Consider the following 21136-nt stretch of genomic DNA (forward strand, 5'->3'; position numbering starts at 1 on the left):
TGGACATTTCTCAGAGTATAAAAAGAAAAGACGGATGAAACATTTGTAGATGTTAAAAGGAATTACTTTCATGCTTCGCATTTTGGGATCTGTGGCATTTTAGAGACAGTTTCCTTAAAATGTTCCGTTTCCTTTGACATTTGACTGGAAATCTTGGCTTGTTACGCGGCTTACTCAGTTCTGGAGTTGTGTAGCGATAGGGATCAGAGGACACATCTGGCAGGAGGAAATACCACTGTCATCGGTGTTCAGGGTGTCTCCCGAAGGACCGCCCCCACCTCCTGCCATGAAATCGACCCAGATATGCGGCTTAGCACCTGGGACTTGGGATCAAATGGGCACAGAGGTGAATGAAGACATCCTGCAGGGACAGCATTTCATCACATCTTCTACCTGTTAGAAATCTCTAAAGTCTGCACACAAACAGATTGTAACGAAAAACCTTTGTCCCCCCCGCTTGCTGCTACGAGGAAACATTTATTTCTGGTTGGCTGTGTGGCACAAGAACAAACAGCAGGACAGATGCCAGATTTGGCTTACGGAGCTGAGCCCGCTCTCTGTTCACAGAGCGGTGGACACCGTGAAGGACCCGGAGAGCTGCGTGTCACTGCGCTTCAGATGTCCCGCTGGGTAAACTTTGTCTGGCCAGCATAAATATTTATCTGCTTTATTTGTTTACACAGGCTTTGGGCCTGTGTATTTGGGGAGAAATACATGAGGAAAGAATGATCCGAGTCTCTCTACTGGATTAGCTTACCAAAGGTCATCAAGTGCTAATTTAACTGGGGCACAGAGAGGGAATGCTGTAATAATCAAGCTGCAAAGCTTTCAGCATACAGTCACACGCATGTCAGCCTCTATGTGCTGGAAGGCTGGGGTGGGGGGGGGGGGGCGTTCTTGCAGTATTTTGAATTTCAAATGAAAAGGTGTTATCTGGAGCCCCTCAAAGGACACATATTGGCCTTGTCAACAAGTCAAAAGCCTTTCTGTCACTCAGCTTGTTTCCACACGTTGGATGTGACGATGCTTGGTAATTAAGAAGACTTCATGGAGCGTAGCGTCGCCCTCTTTGGTAAACGCCATTCATGAGTTAGCCCCCCCAGATTCACGAATAACCAACAAGCGGCTGCTTAATAAACATGAAGGGGTGTATTTGGAGGAGCTCTGGCAACAGCCTCCAGAAGCTCAGCAGTTGGCTGGAGAGCGACAAAGAGGGAGGGAGAGTGTGAGGTGAGGAGGGGGGAGAGCTGTGTGAGAGCTGAGAGCAGAGATACAGCCACAAGCTGAGGTGGGGGTGGGGGGGGAGTCAGTCCTGTCAGCCAAAGTAGTTGTGCAGCTGTGAGAGAAAGGCTCGCCAGACAGAAAGAGAGTCAGCTCAGAAAGAAAAGCTCTCTTCCTGCTTGTGTGGCTACAGGGAGAGTCTGGATGGTTTGATCTCCTTCACCATGGGATGCAGCCTCTGTACCCTGCGGAAGCCTGAGGAGCAATATAAACTACTCTATGAAGTCTGCCAGGTACTGTGACCAAGCTTCTTCAACCTATTGGGAGCTGAGATTGTTTTGGTTTTTTTGTTTGTTTTTTTATTTGTCATACTTTTTTTTTTTTTTTGGCAATTTTGGCACAAGCTGCAGTTGGTTTAGTGTTCTGTGGAGTTTCAAAAGTAAACCTGGGTCTGTTCATGTCTCCGGGGTCACTGGCGGAGTGGGTGTAGAGTAAAGTGGAGTGGAGTGGAGTGGGTGGTTGAGCTGAGCAGCCTGAACTCTGGCCGCAGGGGTCAGCGAGAGGTGGCGCGCTGGGCTTTAAGGAGGGGGTGATGAAGAGGTGACAGCTCTCTGAAAGCATGTGTGCCGATCGCAGCCCACCTCCTCATTGTCAACCGAATGCTGACTCAGGGGTTTCTGAGCCTTAACCCCTGTTTGACTTTTGCTAAAGTTTATATTTAACACTCGAGTGCTTATTTTGCACATTTTCTTTCCACCAAAGAAAACAGAGCTGGCGGGTTATAGATGCATCATTAACACCCCGGGTGAGTGTTTTCACACGAGAGCCCAGAGCAGAACATTCGGAAGTAGCATCCAAGCATTGATTGAGCACAATTGTGATTATGTGCTGAAAATATTTATTGAAAAGCGGAAATTTTCTGCTTTTTTTTTTTTTTGTAGGTGTGCTGCGTTCTCCTTTATATTGCTGTTGGTATATTAGAGTTTGTGGGCTTCTGGTCTGATGATTTCACTGTTTCAAAAGTTAGAAGATAGTAGTTGTCCTAGTCTGAATTTTAAAAAAGAAAATCCATCAGTGTATCTCTTCTCCAAACCGTTTAATATATTCCAAATAATATTAGAATTTTTGTGCTGTATATTTCAAAGAAAAAGTTAATTATGCCTTGATTTTATTGAACGTTTTTAACAAGTGGGATCATTTTCTCAAGAAGAAAATCTGTGTGAACCTCTTTTCTCCAAATCTGTTCTAGAAATCATCCCGCTTCATAGTGGAAACAAATGAATAAAATCTAGCTGGATGAATCATGTATTCCGTCAATCATTCTCTGTGTGACTGGAATGTGGCTTTCCAGAACAAAACCTACAGCATGTTGCTGTTCTCTGTCAGCTTTGCTGCGGTGCCAACTTTAATTGGAACGACACACTCAGAGCGCTGGTTTATTCCTTTTAAAGTGTTCTGACCCGGCTGACAGCAGACAGTGTTCCACTGTGACAGGCTGTGTTGCACGTCTTTGAAGACTGGTTTTAAGGCATAAATCTTTTTTTTTTTTTTTTTTTTTTACACCACGATGGACCCAAGCCAAGTGTTTTCCTCCTTTCACAGTAAATTACATCTCCATTTACTGCAGTGAGTGGCTAGTGGCTGGTTTAAATTGGTGTAACGATCAAGCCCTCTGTGGATCTCACCTATTATTCTGCTCTTAAAAAAAAAACTGCTTCCAGTTAAGATAACAGGGGGAGTATCAGGTTCACCTTACATCTGTAGCACTGCAGAGAGACTCTGCGCAGGGGTTAACCTCAGAGATCATTTGTTGTTTTGCTTCCCGCTAGTGAGCCAATGAGCTGCCTGGTTTGAAAACAGAGATTACACTTATTGTTTGTGGTGTCGGTAAGCACATCTACATTTTCCATATCATCTTTCTGTCGGTGGAAACCTTGAAAACGTTTTCTTTAGAACTGCAGCGAATGATTCATTTAGTTAAAATGGGATAAAATAATGGAGAATCTCCACAGTTTGTCAGAGCCTTTAAAATTTAAACTAAAAGTAACACCAAAGAATTTGGCAATTTTATTTGCTTTTTGGCTCCCCCTACAAATCTCTCTGTGCATGTACAGCCATACGCATGAATTTGTTGTCGTTGAAAAGACCACAAAGCCACCATCAAAAGCCAACAGACATGTCAAGCATTCATAACTTAAAACAGTGAGGTGCAGAGCTTGAAACCAAAGTTGTGAACTGCGGTATCTCAGCACTCGAGGGCAGTTTCAGGTCTGGGAATGTGTATAACAAAAGCCACAGCACAAATGGTTCTAAGGTTCACAAACTTCTCTAGTGTTGCTGTAAATGTTCTCTGTTGTCTCCCCAACTGTCCAAAACGTTTTCAGGAGCAAAACTGAACAAGTTGGGTTTACTTAAAAGAAGGAGCTGTGATTCTCAAATGAATCATTTTTTTCCCCCAACACCTAGAGGTAGATTGGATGTATTTGCATTCATATTTTGAAGCTAAATCTTTCTTTGATTTTGACATTGTTCCCAGAAATGTTTCCCTTTGAGTATTTTAAAGATGAATTTAGTCAGAAGAAGTAAGTTAGATTCAGGTAGTGACATCACAGTTATCAGTCTATCACATATTACTACAGCTGCTCTGACTCTTTTTGTGTGTTTAACCATATGTACTACTAGACTCTGGATCCAAAGTCTTTCACTACTACTATTATATGTTAATGATGGACAACCTCTACCGCAGGTTATTTTAACCAGCACTCGTTTATTTTGTTTATTTTATCGTTCAAAATTAGTACATTTTTCTGTGGAAATTCATGTTTTTAAGGCATTTCTGAGGCCTAGACAGTTTCCGATTAGATTTGGCTTCTGAAAGGATAGTGGAGTGCTGGTGTGAGCTTAAACATGTGAAGCTCACACCAGCGAGTGTTTGAGTGAGACTTCGAGGTGTGTCAGTCGTACAGTTCAGCTTGCAGAAGTTTCTTAAGGTTTGAGCGAATAAATTCTTGACTGCCTCAAACAACCGAAGTGAACAAAGCATATAAGCTGTCAAACAGCCAAAAATCGAAGCCGCCAGCGATGATGTGCTCCAACAGGCAGTCTGACAGAGAACATGATTTTGTCAGCTTCTATACTGACTCAGTGATTCAGCAGGATGCGCCTCGTCCAGCATCAATGGTATCTCGGGGAGACGTCCCCATTAGGACGAGCTAAAAAGTGTTAATTCTGTAGAGTCATCTCTCAGCTTTCATTCCTCCTCCTCCTTTCTTGTGAAATTGTTATAATTCATAATTCAAAGTCAATTTTGATCTCTAAATGCTTTGTCTCATCTGCTAACTGCTTGAGAAGCTCTGTTGTATGAACCAATGACTGTGAGCGCTTTAACCTCCAACCACTGGGATTTATTCTCACCGGTACGACTGCAAACATTTCATGTCTGCTTTGAACACCGGCTACATGGTCCTCTCTGGGTGCTCATGATACAGTAGACGGTGATGAATGAAATATGTGCAAGCAAATCTCTAACTTGTACCTCTTAAGAGGAGGGATTCTGGGAAGCCTTTTTTTTTTTCTCCTGACCAATAATACAGGCAGATCCTGCCGATCAGAGCGGCTGGCAAAGCGCCCACTCTGCTCTCCTCATCATGTCTCCGAGGACTTAATAATCCACAAACACTTGAAATCTTTCTACTTCATTAAACAGTTAAGCTCTAACTCCCGTGTTGGAAGCGGGACAAATATGGTTCTGCACAATTTTTACTAAAGTCAACAGACTGCACATCGTATTTCACCTGGAGACATTTTAGCAGACTTGGCAGGATTAGAAACATTCACTTAACTTGAACTGTCTGTTTGTTTGGATAGAGTCCATCACCAGCTTTGATATCTACATATGTTACTGTCTCAAAGGAGTTGCAAATTATGTCAATGAAGCCACGGTAGAGATCAAACACGGTCAAGGTCTTTTAAAGGTAGCCAACATCGTAGATGCAGATAAAAGTGTTCCCCTTTTCGTTGGGGTCTTTAAAGGCCTGAGCTGCACCAAGCCCAGTGTTCCCTTTTAAACTTGACCCCTCTGACAGCAGCGGATCCCTCGGTCCTTTCTTCAAAGCTAAAGGTAAGCACCGTGTGGAGATGTAAGCTCAGTTTCTTTTGTCTGGGGCTTTACGGTAGAAGCCTTGGAAAGTCTTTTTGACAGTCATAGGTCACTTAATCTCTCCACAAGCACTCTGTAACAGCTGTGGCGCCTCGCTGCGGGTCTTGGATGACCCAAAGCTTAATTAGAGTCCCAGCACAAGCTGGCTATTCACTCTCTGATCCATGCTGGACTGCTCTGGACTTTTGTTTGTCTGCTAAATCCTTTGCTTTCTCAGTTCTCTGCTTCTTTGTGTTTTTTTTCCCTGTTCCCTGCAGAGGAGCAGCATTTTTACACCTAAAGCGATTGATCTAACGAGCAATAAGTTCTTAAATGAGCCCACTGTATCATCTCCCGTTTGAAGATGCCTAATTAGCCACATTTCTGATCGAAGGTTACAAATATGTCACGGTTAGCACGAGAAGCCAAGCTGTCATAGCGCCATATGGTCTCAGTAATGCATCTTCTGAACCAGGCTGACAGAAAAATTAGAGGAAAATATTTTCAAAAGGCAGTTTTTCAGCCAGCCAATCCTGCCACTACCATTAAAGACGATTCCAAAAAAAACGGGGGGACGCCGAAAAGGTGCAGCTTGGCCTGCTTGCCCCCAGTGTTGAGGTTTGATACAGACGGCCTACAGATACAAAGCAGAAACCGGCAAGTGCAGCCTCTGGAGCCTGACACCGTGTTTTTGATAACAGCTAAGATCTGCCCTGATGTGCCGTCACATCTGTTCATCTCTGGAGCAGCTGGTTGGCTGCCACAGGGGAGCACTCGCAGGAGTTTGTGTGCATACTGTCATTCTAAAGCAAATGGCAGTCAGGGATCAGAGGGACAACAGAGGTTTAATAAGATCCTGACAATACAGCAGGACAAAACTGAGAAAGGTAGCAGGGATCCTCTAAAATCAAATTAACATAATATATGACTTTATAACATGTAGTCTAAGAAAATGTTATAGAAAGATGTTCGCTGCCATCCACATATTCTTTTTTTTTTTATTATACCCTTTGTTTCTTTGTGGCATTTTCTCTACTCTGTGAAGGGGGGTATTTGGTTTTATATGAAGAAGTCTCATACAACAGATGGCCAAGGTCTGTTCATGAACGGTATTTATACAACTGAACACATAGTCATTCATTTTCCATAACAGCTTTTGGCCTCTTCAGGGTTCCATTGGTTAATCGGTAGAGAGGCAAGGCACATATCACCAGTTTATCATCATATGTTCGAGTTATATCACAAAGAGAAAATGCTTCCTTTTCAGTATTTTGCAACCTAGTTTGCAGCTTACCATGAAGGTACGGCTTGACTGAGCACCACCATCTGCTCAACTGCGATGTCCACTGTGCTTCAGATGCTGTAAACTGTGGCGTCAATTAACTGATGACGAGTTACCCTGACCGTGTTGTGGTTTCATTTTGGCACACATATGACATCATATACATTGTTTAGGCCCTTGTATTCACACTATATCAAATGAAACATGTTTCCATAATGTGACCGAGGGGTACTCATTAAATAGCTTCAACGTGTAGGGTGCATTTAAGTAATTCTTTACATACTTGCAGCACGACTGGGACTTGGCAATGGATGGATTCTGCATGGAGCAGTTACAGTCCCTTTTACCCCCTGTTTTTTCTTTCCTTTGCTTAAGCACAATAACTCTGCTGCCGTGTTTAATTGCTGTTGGTGCAAACCTGACAAACAGAATTGGCCTTGGTATTGAGCTCGGTGTGCTGCTGGCTTTCACAGGGAATCGCTGTGTTTATTGTGTAGGTCAGCATCTGTGTGGCTGGACAGAAAAAGGAAGCCTGGGGTAGTGGGTGTGAGATAAGTGTTAATGAAGCATGGCATGATCCCAGGTTTCAGTCCAATTGCTGATATTAGCTTTCCTGTGAACTCCACCCTTCACTTTGCTTTATATCAGTGCTCTGATATATTTGCCGAGGGGCAGAGAATGATGTTCTCCACTTTCTGCGCTTTGCTCTTGCCAAACTTGACAAGGGTGTAATGTGAAATAGAGGCTTGAAAAGGCTACTCCTGTCCATTGCTAGAAGCACAGGCAATCCAGGTTGCTGCGTATTAGTCGTCAGCTAGGCAAGAGACACTTTTCATAACTTCTGTGCTCATTAGACTTGAGTGAGGCAGCAGAAAGCAGACTGGAAGGTATTTGGGTTCCTAATTGAACAGCTGTGGATAACACAATGTCCCATGCTTCAGTCTGATTAGGTGAAAGTAAACAGGGGTGTCTCTCTCAACCAGCATTAAGCTTTTGTCTGTTTTCTCTGTAAACCTTAATAAGCCTGCAAGCTGCTGTAAGCAAAGACTGATGTGTTTTCTGGTCTCACTCTGGAGGATTTTCAAAACGGCCTGTTATAAGTTTTGATTTTTAAAGACGCACCTTAAAGCGTGAACATGCACATGGAGAAATCATTGTCTGCTACTTGGATTTTCTTTCCTTCTTACGAGAATGGTTTAAAGTGAAATAAAAGGGGGATTAACTGTGCTTTGCAAGTAGAATGACCTACATTCAGACTGCCACTCAAACCCCATACAGGCCCCCCTTGAAAATAAGCCTTCAAGTCTTCATGCTCTCTATCATGTCAGCGTTCCTCTCTTTTCCAAAATAGAGGTTTTGAAGAATTTGTCTAAGAGGTGTATCCGACCAGAAAGAGGAGGCGAGCGCCATGGCTCTTCAGCCTCTTTAAAATGCTTGTCAATACTGTGAAGTTCCCAGGGTTTCCTCTGCCACACTGCAAGGCAACGTTTTCCTGGCTGTTTCCACTCTGTTCACCTCACTGTGCCTCCCCAAGGAAGTGAGACACTGGCTCTTTAATAAGGCTCCTCTCCTCTTTATTAAAGGATTACGTGGCGATTGAATAGCTGTATCAAAGACTAATGTTACATTGCCTTAACATCCTCCAAAGTCTTTTTTCCAGGATAATAACCAGAACAGGCGGATATGTTACTGGTTTAGGGTTTTTTTTTTAGGTAGTTTTGTTACAGATAAATTGACAAATGCAAAAATAATTCCTCTTTATCGAGTCTCATGACCCGCTAAAAATGTGCGGTGTTGTGTTTCTCTGCTGAGACACAGCCAACTGTGTCTATTTCTTTTGTTTCTTCTTGTTTCTTTTTAGCTGTGCTTGTGATGGAGCAGCAGCTGATCGTAGATCATTTAACTTCTTTTATATGGTCTTTCTTTTCATTTTTGACCGGGGAATAGTTTGCATTTGATCTCAGTATTTTGTCCGTCTGTACGTTAGCCTCAGTTAGCAGATGAAATAAAGAATAGTAATTTAAACCAATGATCCTCCACCTTTTTTTTCCATCTCAACCCCCTTCAGAATAATAGGTTGCTGGTAGCTACCCCTCCCCAAGTCAGAATCTAATGTACATTTTATATAAAACCAATTTAGCTGATGAAATGTATAGAAAATAGGTATTTTTACAAACTGCAAGGGTAGGGACAGAAAGCTCGACAGTAACAACAGTAATTTAAGAGGGTTCTGGGCTTAGAGTAACATCCATTCAATACCATTTATCACTTTCATTATCAGTATATCAGGCTTCTCATAAATAATTAATTTTGAGTTCAGTGACAGTAACTGATTTAAATAAGGAATAAATGAGACCCTGAGGCTGCCTCAATCAATCCAGGGCATTGCAAAAACAATCATGGTGCCAGCTGGCAGGCAGATGAGCATTGTCATCAGCACGTCAAGAATCTTAAAATAGATAAAAATGCATGCATACACATAAACTCCATCAACGTCTCAGTCCAACTTGGTTTGTGTTTTATAGATGATAGATGGCTTCAGAGTTCACCGCACAACTCGCCCCTAGTGCCCCTAATTATTACTCAGCAGGCTAAAGACTGACTTAGCTATCATCTGACGCGGGAAGGAGAACTGAAGTCCTAAATTTATCTCAAAAAGCCAAATCCTAGGCAGAGGTGCAGTTCCTCAAGCCCACTGCTTTAGAGTTCAAATGTTATGTATTAGTGAAAGAAAATAGGCAGTGAATAACAAAGCCACAGCTGTGTAAATTCCTCACCAGACACTGGCACAGTGGACGTTTGATTTAGACCTAATTAGTATTCCTTTAAGTGGGGCCTCGCTGCCTTCATGCCATTAAAATGGATTTAACATTTTGATCCCTCTCGAGGATGTGCCGGAGGTTTAGAGTAATTTCTGTATGCCAGACGTCATTGTGTTCACAAGAACAGATTCTCAAGAGTTTTTGCAGAGGACAACCCTTCATACAATCACAGATTAGGTTTTCAGACCACTAAACTTGTAAACGGGTCGTTTCTTTGGCTGCATGAGCTGATATAAACTGAGTTGTATGTGCCTCTTGGGCAACTGAACTGTGGTTGAGCTGCTGCACAAGTTGATCACGCCATAGTTGGGAGAGCTCAGCGGTGGTGAAGCATTGTGTATTGTGTCAGGGGAGTGTTGTGTGTTTTTTCCCAGTGTGCCGCAAAGGGCTGCTCCGTGTCAGAGGTGAGCCAAGTGAATAGGCAGAGGGACCCCCTCCACAGCCAGGAGGAGAATCACCCCATTAAGAGCACTGAGGCAGAATGCCTTGAGCTGAGTGAAGAAGGCTAAAGGCTTTGTCTGTGCTTCACTGCCCTCAAGGAGTTCAGAGACTCCAGGCAACCAGGTTGGAGAGTTGGAGCCAACATGCAGTGAGAAGACGCACAAAGGAGCTTGTATTCCTCAGCTGATCTGCAACATCCCAGCTCACTGTGAGAGGCAACAGTGGCTGTAGATCTGTGGGCTTATTCTAGATACCAGAGGAGACGAGATGCTTTTTTTCTTTCTTGGTAGGACATTGCCAGAACAGCCGTCCTTTTTTTTTTTTTAGCTGGTATTCTGTGATATAATGACTTGTTTTGTCTCGGTGTGGAATTATTCAGAAGAAAACACAAGTAGATGAACTTTTGAGTTTTTTTGGCCAAGTATTGATGTAGGAGAAGTTGAAGTTTTAGGCCCAATGAGATGATCCAATTGCCCCGCAGGCCCAGGATTACCATTAATCTGCTCTGGTTATTAGTCGGCACATCAGCTCTTCTGACTTCACCATTAAGTTTCCTCCTCTTCCTGTTTTCCTTGTCTTTTCACAAACGCGAGCTGAGTGCATTTGGTTTTCAAATGGCCTCTTGAAAATGTTCTCAGTTTCCACATTGTCTCCCCCAGATTTTGGACATAATTCAGGCACAATTCGCCGGAGGTGTTGTATTATTGCTGCTACTCATTGATTTAAGCCTGCAAACTATGCTGTGAATTGGAATTAGACCTCCGTAGCCAGAGGCAGGCGGACCAACCAGCCACGTTTATCAGAAAATTTATTCTACATGCATTTGTGTTCGCTGTCAGGAGGACTGAGAGGGGATGCTGAAGATTCATGACTCACGAGGCAGGGAAGAAGAAGTCTGTGAAAGAGCCCCTATATAAACTCTCAACACATCCAGGAAACACAAACCAACTTATATTGAATGAACAGGGGATTGAAAGTATATCAGAATTCCTTTAAAAACCTACACAGCCTTTTTTAGGGGTCTGTGCTTTTTGTTCTTATGTTACTTCCAGAGACATGATGGCATTTGAATCACGGTGAAGCTTGAATTTAGTCTTTAGCCCCAGCCTTTACATTGTGGACAGCATAGATCTGGGATTTTCGAGTCTCTGCACTCATCTTTCATCAGCGCACCAAGACTTTAAGTGGCTCCACCACTCTTAATTTGCCTCATTTCTACAACAGCCTTTTGCTCAAATGAATCTTCTCAGGTTAACGCCCTACACCCTCTCCACTATCCCTGACAGGAGGTTCAATTGATCCTGTGGTGAGAAATGACTTAGCTAAAAGAGGAATCCTGCATGCAGCCACAGCTAAATGACCTTTGTTAATTAAAGACAAACACTTCCTAATTAAGGTCTTATTCTACTTGGTCGAGCTATGACCCTGTAAAACAAGCTAAGTCAGTCAGTGGGGTTACATGGCACTGAAAGGATCAGATAATTGGCTAAATTACAATAATAATGAGTTGAGTAAGGGTAATTATCCTTGGATATATGGCGGTGAATGAATCGGATCAGAGGCACTAAGCGTGTCATACTCCGATACGATAGGTGGCGCTGTACCCATTTCAACTATTGCCAATAGAGCCACTTCCGGTTGACCCCTTCAACACCAAACAAGCAAGATGAAGCTACATCCCTCTACATTTCGTTTGTGATGAGCTGCTTGTTGCACAAACGCCATGCACAACGTCGCATTCTCCATCGCGGTGTTTTTCTTTCCGACGGCGACTACAACAGTAATATCGTCTCTTCCGACTTCTGGTTCCCGACCCCGGGAAAAAAATTGCTAGCATGGGCAGAACGCAAAGTCTAATTCACCACGTGCTTCACCCATCTACAAGCACGTTTAATTTGACTTTCAACCGAGTTATCTCGGGGTCTTAATCCGATCGCGAGTAACTCGATTCGATCCAATTTCTTGTCAGATTAAGATGTCTACATGAACCTAATAACGCAATATTATTGTAATTTAGCCAATTATCTGATCCTTTCAGTGCCATGTAACCCCACTGAGTAATGAGTCGTTTCCCAAACAGAGGAGCACAGCTGAATTTTTGTGGGCAAAGGGATTCATGTATTGGTGTCATAATTAGAGAAATTGATTACATCTGTTTGGAATAATGATCTTTCTCCCAAGAAATTAAAAAAAAATTCCATCTTTTGAGTCACACTTTTCTTTTTAAAGATAAAATGCTAAACAAAAGTGTTTGGTTTGTTTGTCTTTCTTTATTCAGGTCAATGGCAAGGACCTGTCTAAGGCTACCCACGATCAGGCGGTGGAAGCGATCCGCACCGCCAAGGAGCCCATCATGGTTCAGGTTCTGCGCCGGGCCCCTTACCCCAAACTGGTCAGCCCCACCACTGACACCCAGGTCACAGACATCAGCACCCAGACCGACATCACACTCCAGCACATCATGGCCCTTACCAAGCTGCCTCCCTCCGCACCCCCGATGACGGAGCTGGACGAGTATCTGCTGCCAGAGGAGTAAGCACCAAATTGGTCTATTAGGAACTAAATACAAAATCACAATTGGATCAAATTCAGTCTTAAACTGTATATGATCTTCCTTGATGGCACAAAAGGAAAAAAAGTAGTATGTGTAACTTGGTATAGAGCACAGAACATTATAAAAACATATTAATGCACATTTAGCCTAAATCTGTTGCCCTAACTTGATACATCTGATATATGTTGGCATTGGAAAGAATGATGCTCCTGTGCGTACAATTAAAAACTGAACCTGAAAGTAGAGTATAGCAGTGTCATCCTAAAAGATGCACACACGCACATCCTCCATTTCTGGAAGATGAAATTGTTGCTGTGTCAACTTTCCAGCTCTAGTTCCAGCTCAGTCTTTTATAGCACTGAGCAGTGTTTTGGTCTCTCCTGAGCCTTTAAATTACGCTAGCCCTCCTGGAACATTCATCTTAAAGGTTTCAGAGGCAATGAATCCCCAACATAACACCCCCCCCCCCTTTTTTTTTTTTCTTTAAACAAAGTGTTTTTCAAGTAGATTTTAAGCCAAATCTTACTTCATCTGGCTAAAGCTGCAAGTTAGGTTTTTGTAGGATCCTACTTGGTATGACTTTTTACCTACTTGCTTGTTTTACAGCTTGATAATATTTTTAAATGAGAAGATAATTTGGTGTCAGACCTTTTCACCTGTTGAAAAGTTCATGGTAGTTTGAGACACTTTTGGAATCTTTCACCTCAGCAGTTAATTACCAGCTTATCTTGTTCTGATGGAAACACCGCTGTGGTCACGCAGGATGACTGTGATGGTGTGAAGGAAAATGTCCTTGTCACTCAGCAGTGATAAGCTCCTCCAGGGTACACAGTCACATTAAATTGATGGTTTCTGTTCGTTTGTATTTGATTGTTACTAAATTGCCTTTCTTGCTTGTGTGTGTGTGTGTGTGTGTGTGTGTATGTGTATGTGTGTGTGTATGTGTATGTGTGTGTGAGTGTGTTAAACTCTGGAGGTTAGAGAGCCTGGGTCCTTTTCACACTCTATGACAGCAGCAAATGCTCTTTAATGAATAACAGTGATTCCTCTAATTGATTTCCAAGTCAAATTAATAACACAGCATGTTAATTTGCGATTAGCCTGCGGGTGTAGCTTCAGCATATCTGATTTGAAATTGATTTCTTCATCGAGTTCTTATTACCTCCCTTCTACGTCTCATTTCATTTTCAAACTCTGGGGCGAAATTAAATCCAGACAGACAAATGTGTTACTGCGTTTCCTTTGTGATGAATGTGGGTCTAATTTGTATTCCACTCTTTTTCCAATTTATCTTACTCTCTTTGTCTTTTCTCAGGCACCCTCCTGGTCATGCATACTTTGACCACAATGACTTTCTGGAGGGCATACAACAGGACATAGAGCGCGAAGAGCTGGAATACGAGGTAAGACACCGACTCCAAACTTTTGTCCACCGTCTTCTCAATAAAGGGACCTTCAGACAAAAATGGATTATTGCTCCATAAGCAGGCCTGAGATCGCCTCAGTGTCTCCAGTCCAATGGCCTTTTGTAGCAACCACAAGTTCTTATGTATCCTGCTTATTGATGGAGCACCCACCACACATACAAATACTGATTTATAAGCCTGACAGGAATGGAGTTGATGGTTTGTTCCAGCAGATGCACAACGGTGACATCATTACTTAATAGTGACAGGGACTAATAAGTCTTCCTCTGCTCCTATGCAGTGGATATGAGGCCTGTTGAATAATTAGATGGCACAGATAATAGGGCTGCAATGATGGATCTGATGATGCAAACAATGGCTGATGATCAAACTACTGTTGTTCACCTTCAGTGACCTCCACCAATCACGACACCCCCTCTCATTAAACCTCAGCCACCTACTGTCTGATAATAATAATATCCATGGAGGGACTATGAAGCTGAGAGCAAAGAGGTGAAGTCGAGGGCAGCTAATGGCAGATGTGCCGCACCCAGAGAAGAATGGCTGAGAAACAATTCTGTGGTGCTACGATGCTGTGTCTAGGACCCGATCTATTCCGTTTCATGCTTTGCTATGCATGTTAATGTTTAAGCACTTTGAATTACCTTGTGTACGAATTGTGCTCTATACATAAAATTGCCTTGCCTTGCCTTGCCTTGCCTTGCCTAATAAGTCGCACATTAATAAAGTTGGTTTGATGAAAGACTAATGTCCAGTGAAGTGATGAACTGAACAACAGCTCATCACTTCACTGTAAGGCCAGAGATATACTGGCCTTTTAAATGCATATTTATGCACATTCTACAAATGTACAGCACTTATTACCAGAGGATTCCATTTGCAGGCCTTCAAAATATGTAGCATATATATAAATATGTATATAAACTATCTTAACAACTTAAATATTGTGACTATAGTGAAGGTGGTGGAAGCTGGTTGATGGTAACATAACAGCAGAAAAATGTACATCTGTGGTAAAGATGGGAAACAGCTCAGCAAAAAGAAACATGGAAAAAATACTAAATAACACCTCCCGTTGTTGTTGCAGCGACAGACACATCGCTAACAGATGGTATAGATGACACCCTTTAATCACTCAGCACTCACAGTAAATAAAACTACTGTTGGTTTGGCTAGCATAACTGAGTAAATTCCAACAACCTTTCTGAATGTATTAATTATGTATGCCGTGGAATGTAGCACAGCTAAAGTTATAAAGTTACTCAAGCTTAAAAATTACTTTAAGCTTTAATGCTGCAGAATATATTAATAAAATTGATAATCTGACTATTTCTGGCACTAGAAACCACCACGAGACAAGCTCCCTCAGCGATTTTCAAATAGCTTGTTTAATCAAATGGCAAAGGACATTTTTACATATTTTTTTTGTCTTTATACAGATTAAATAAAGGATATGTCACATGTTTGTGAACTTTAATTTGATTTTACCTTTGAACAGGCTCACGCTACAGTGGCTGTGCCATCAATCTCTGTCTGTTTTGCGCTATTCTAAGCTAACTACCTGCTGGCTATGGCTTAATCTTTACCCTGAAAGCAGGAGTGATATCAGTCAGCTCATCTGACCCTTGGCTAATATTTTTCAGTGTGCTCCTTTAAAATTCATCAAAGTAATCAGCCACAGCTTACATTTTGTGGGGTTAACCTAGCAAGAGCCTATCCTTTGCCCTCAGTGACCAGCGCTGCTCGTATCTTTAGCTGTATCTGCAAGATTATAGGTGCTGACAAGTGAAAAATGGCACTCTGTCTGTTTGTCGTCCTCTTCATCATTTCTCATTCTGTCAGTGGGCCTCTAAGAAAAGCCAACGGCTTCCCTGCGTCCATCTGAAAGATTCGTTACTGTGATTGATGGATTGTTGTTGCTCTCTGATCCCTTGTTATAGTCCTTGCATTCAGGTTGTCCTGAAGCACATATACATAAATACCCAGCTAAATTCCGTTCAACCTTTGTAATAAAAGACTCATTACAGGTTTAATTTGTGTCTTACCAGGAGGTGGATCTGTACCGAGCCAACATCCAAGACAAACTTGGCTTGACCATCTGTTATAGGACTGATGACGAGGATGAGGCTGGGATCTACATCAGTGAGGTAAGTCTGGCAGAATAGCGCTCAACTCACAAAGTGAATGACAGCATATTGCCCATCAGCTGTAATGATTTTCAGTGATTCACAAAAATGAAATATCTGTATTTTAGATTGATCCCAACAGCATTGCTGCAAAGGATGGTAGAATAAGAGAAGGTGACAAAATCGTCCAGGTAAGATCTATAAATACCACTGCAATTTTTTTGTGACTTTAAGCATCGGTTGCACGTTTAGATTAATGTACAAACGAGAAAAAGAACTATCGTGTAGAGAAAAAGATACAGCTTTTGAAATGCTTTTTCTGTGTCCATCAAGATAAATGGTGTTGAGATCCAAAACAGAGAGGATGCCGTGGCACTGCTGACCAGTGAGAACAACCAAAATATCTCTCTGCTGGTGGCCAGACCAGAGATCCAGGTAACGAGCATGTCTGCACGTGTGTGCATTTGGTTAAGGTTAATGGCAACATTACAAGTCATGTTGAATTTGAATTTGGTCACTTTGGACCTAAATAGGATGTCCCTCAAGTTGCATTATGTTTTCGTCTCAACATATGGGCAACAGACCCCCCCTCCCCTTTTTTTTTCGGTGAGAAAAACTTGATATTTGCATCTAATGAGGCGTCTCCTCCCTTCTCTTCGCTGGGTCTCAGCTGGACGAGGGCTGGATGGATGATGACAGGAATGACTTCCTGGATGACCTCCACATGGATATGCTGGAGCAGCAGCACCATCAGGCCATGCAGTTCACTGCCAGCATGCTGCAGCAGGTACGCACATAAGCACGGACACACGGGTCCTGAGTGTGCTGAACGCAAAGACGCTCGATCAGTCTGCACAAACACACCTTCATCTATGGATTATTGTGGGCAAGCCAAGAACATGGGTAATATGTATTTGACAGTTTTCAGTGTGTTTTTTCAGTGAAAAGAAATTGACAATCACAGAAATGTTTAGGCTCATGGATAAAGTCTTTGTTAAAATTCCAATTACACAGCTGAATGCATAAATTGCTTAAAACAAAGTGGATGGACCCCTACTCGAGAAGACTGGCTCTATTTCAAAAGAATCATATTTGTATGCATTTGTACACTTCAGTTTACAAAACAATATTGTTCTCCTTTGTGTTTTAAAACTAGGAAACAAAAGTAACGTCTTAAGCGTTAATTAAAACGTTGAGCCGGCAAACAATAGATGCACATAGCCGACCAGCGTCTTCGCAGCTGTTATATCCCAGAGATGAGAGTAATTCCAGATGAAGAGCTCTCTCCATTTTCCTCTTGTGGATGTCCACTGCATTTGTTTTGTTTCTCCTTGAATTTTTTTTCCAGTTAACACAACTACTTCTTTTAATTAGTTACAACCAGCACTGTAGCCTATACTACCACCCTCTGACCACCACTACTAGTTTATTCACTGAAAACTAGTAGTGTCTGAATACTATTTTTTTTTTTTGATGCTTTTCAAAAGATCGCTTTGCAATTCCTTCACTAGCGAATAGAAACCTGACTACAGTTTAGGCAAGGCATCTTTATTTATATAGCGCATTTCATACCACAATGTGCTTTACATAAAGACAAGGCATTTAAAAGAACAGCATAAAGGCAGCATAAAAACAAGCAATTTAAAGAGAAAAGAAAACAGAATAAAAATTAAAACACAGTTAAAAGCAATCAAAGACGAGGGGAAAAAGAAAAATATGAACTCAACCATAAGCACACCGGAGGAGAAATGTTTTTAACCTGGATTTAAAAGTGCTTACAGTGCGTACAGTTTAGTTACACACTTATAAGAATGAGCCACTGATGTTGACATCAATGTTTGGAACTCACGGCGCCTGCCGTTTCCTTTGCTTCATTCTGTTGTCTGATTTTGCAGAAGAAGCATGAGGAGGACGGAGGCACCACAGACACAGCCACGCTGCTCTCCAACCACCATGAGAAGGACAGCGGCGTCGGTCGCACAGATGAGAGTACCCGAAATGACGAGAGTTCCGAGCAAGAAAACCTTGGCGACGACCAGACGACCACGGCCTCCAACACGCTGGGCAGCTGCAGAAAGCTGACCTACAGCCAGGACACCCTCGGCAGCCTCGACCTGCCCTTCAGCAGCGAGTCATTCATCTCTGCAGACTACACTGACACCGACTTTTTGGGCATTCCAGTTGATGAATGCGAGCGCTTCAGAGAACTCCTGGAGCTGAAGTGTCAGATGAGGAACAGTGGTGCCCACGGCTTTGATAGCCTGGGGGCTGGGGCAGGAGGTCAGGATCAGGACGGTGTAGATAAGGAGCTGGAGCTGCTCAACGAGGAGCTGCGCAGCATCGAGCTTGAGTGCCTGAATATCGTCCGTGCTCACAAGATGCAGCAGCTGAGGGAGCAGTGCAGAGAGTCGTGGATGCTCCACAACAGCGGCTTCCGCAACTACAATACTAGCATAGATGCTCGCCGACATGAGCTGTCGGATATCACAGAGCTGCCTGAGAAATCTGACAAGGACAGCTCCAGCGCCTACAATACTGGGGAGAGCTGCCGCAGCACCCCTCTCACACTAGAGCTGTCTCCAGATAACTCACTCCGTCGAGGAGCGGAGAGCCAGGGTTCAGCAGGCCCATCCGGCTCTGGCAGCTCCAACGGCAGGATGCTCAAGCCCGTCCTGTCCCCTGTCCAAGAGGCCCGTGGCCCCAGCCGGAGCAGAGGTTCCTCCAAGGATCTAGATGGAGCTCTGCAGGCCGAGAGCAAGGAAAAGAAGCTGGGAGAGTCCAGTAAGAGCGGACGTAGTTTTTCCCATTCACCTTACAAGCATGCTCACATCCCCGCCCACGCCCAGCACTACCAGAGCTACATGCAGCTGATCCAGCAGAAATCAGCCGTAGAGTACGCCCAGAGCCAAATGAGTCTGGTCAGCATATGCCGGGACCCCATTAGCCCCAGTGACCTGGAGCCCAAGATGGAGTGGAAGGTGAAGATCCGCAGCGACGGCACGCGATACATCACAAAGCGGCCCGTTCGGGACAAGCTGCTGAGGGAGCGCGCCCTTCGAATTCACGAGGAGCGCAGCGGCATGACCACAGACGACGACGCTATAAGCGAGCTGAAGATGGGCCGCTACTGGAGCAAGGAAGAGAGGAAGCAGCACGCAGTGCGCTCCAAGGAGCAGAAACAGCGCCGCGAGTTCATGAAGCAGAGTCGAGCCGATTGTCTGAAGGAGCAGACCGGCCCAGAGGACAAAAAGGAGCCAAACATCATTGAACTCAGCCACAAAAAAATGATGAAAAAGAGGAACAAGAAAATATTTGATCATTGGATGACCATCCAGGAACTGCTGACCCATGGTACCAAGTCACCAGACGGCACGAGAGTGTACAACTCACTCCTGTCTGTGACCACAGTCTAAGTACTCCTCTGAGTTCAGGTGGCAGGCAGCCAGAGGACGACAGACTGAAGGATAATGGACTGTACATAAACCAGTAGCAGCTGGGGGAGAGACTCCTGCTTCGTTTAATGTGTAAATAGGAAATAAGGAAAGCTTTTTCTGGATGAACACTTTCCACCACAGTGGTGAAGAGGTCTGTTAAAGGATGGTTGGACTTGATTGAATGGGACTCAGCTACTGTATCATGATGATTTTCAAAACATTTTTCAGTAACCTTTTCTACCTTTGTGCTTGCTCTTTTGGATATTTTTGGAAACAAAAACCCAACATTTGACTTTTTGGAAGGTTTTGAAAGTGTGTAAAGAACGTGTGCCATACTTTAACAACCAGCATTTTACACTTTTTACATTATTTTGTTTATACCATTTTTATATATATATCTATATATATCTATATATATAGATATATATATATATATCTATATATATATATAAAAATGGAAATAGAAATATATATCTCTTTTCAGTGTTCACTGTTACACAATGCTTTTCTGGAAGCAATACTATTTTCCCTGAAAGGTAGAAAAACCTAAACCTTTTGTAAATTGAAAAAAAATATATAATTTTGTAAGAAATTCACAGTTTTTTGTTTCAAGTTCTCTCAAATGGTGCTGATTTCCCAAAGTTAAAAACCATCATTGATGTACTACCTGTTACTTGATGTAGAGAACATCGTGACATCGTATTGTTGTGTATGTACGTACATTTAAAGATGTTTCGCAGACAGCTGAAAATGAAACATCTCTTTGTTTAAGCACACCTATAGCTACTTTTGCTTTTGTAGGATTTCATGTATCGGACAGAATAACAGCTTAACAAATCCTTAGATAGCCACACAATTTGAGTCTTGTAAAATGAGAGAAGTAATAAATTATTGTTTTATATATGATGAGCTTTGAAATGTTGTTGGAGTTTGTCATTTATGAGAGATATCGGTTAAACATCTGATAATAAACACACCAGCTGAAGAAGAATCAGTTCTGCCATCCACTGAAAATAAAGTGGAACTTCTCTGTTTTCTGATGGTTAGAATTCCCTGACAGCTTAATTTTACTGACATCCTTATTTCTTTTATCTGCATCCATAATTACCAATGACTTTAACCCCTCTCGAGCTATGGTTACAGCTTGGCTGTGCCATTTAACTGGACAACAGTTCTTGTAACAGTTAACATACATGGGCGCGATATTGAATTACACCTCCTTTCTACATACATATGTATTAAATTGCAAAATCTACCAAAGTCCATTCATTTCTATGAGAGCCTCCGTAACCTCCAATAGATTTGTGAATATCTGCCCTCCACTCAGCTTCAGAATTGGTTCAAGAATGCTTTGAGTTAGGCGACGGGTTGAAAGTGTTCAATTGGCCTCCAAGTTCTCCAGATTTCAATCCAGTCAAGCATTGTTGGGATGAGCGGGATGAACAAGCTTGATCTGTGGATGCCCCACCTCACAATTTACAGGACTTTAAGGGTGTGCTACTGCCAGCTTGGTGCCAGATAATACAGCATACCTTCAGAGATCCAGTGGAGTTCAGCCTCAACCGTTCAGGGATGCTTTGGTAGAAAAAGGGGGAACCTATTCAAACTGAGACGAGTGGTCATAATGTTATGCCTGATTTCTGTATACTTCACTAACTTTAAAAACGTTTCATTTGGATGTACTGTTCAAT

At 42.7% G+C, this 21136-nt stretch overlaps 1 protein-coding gene across 3 annotated transcripts in view; it reads left to right on the forward strand.

The window, feature by feature from the left end:
* The window catches only part of pdzrn3b (PDZ domain containing RING finger 3b), a 102121-nt gene extending 81758 nt beyond the window's left edge, over positions 1-20363 (forward strand). For 2 of the 3 annotated variants that reach the window (XM_075460252.1, XM_075460250.1), the window contains 7 exons: positions 12183-12436; positions 13774-13861; positions 15934-16032; positions 16140-16202; positions 16345-16446; positions 16682-16798; positions 17907-20363. In XM_075460252.1, the coding sequence (XP_075316367.1) occupies positions 12183-12436; positions 13774-13861; positions 15934-16032; positions 16140-16202; positions 16345-16446; positions 16682-16798; positions 17907-19424 (2241 nt within the window). In that variant the 3' untranslated portion in view covers positions 19425-20363. Of the gene's footprint in view, positions 1-1422; positions 1515-12182; positions 12437-13773; positions 13862-15933; positions 16033-16139; positions 16203-16344; positions 16447-16681; positions 16799-17906 lie in introns of those variants that run through there. The other variant, XM_075460253.1, reaches the window with a different exon arrangement.
* Positions 20364-21136: the final 773 nt, after the last annotated feature.

Source organism: Odontesthes bonariensis, chromosome 3 (assembly GCF_027942865.1).
Source record: "Odontesthes bonariensis isolate fOdoBon6 chromosome 3, fOdoBon6.hap1, whole genome shotgun sequence".
In the NCBI taxonomy this organism is placed as follows: Eukaryota; Metazoa; Chordata; class Actinopteri; order Atheriniformes; family Atherinopsidae; genus Odontesthes; species Odontesthes bonariensis.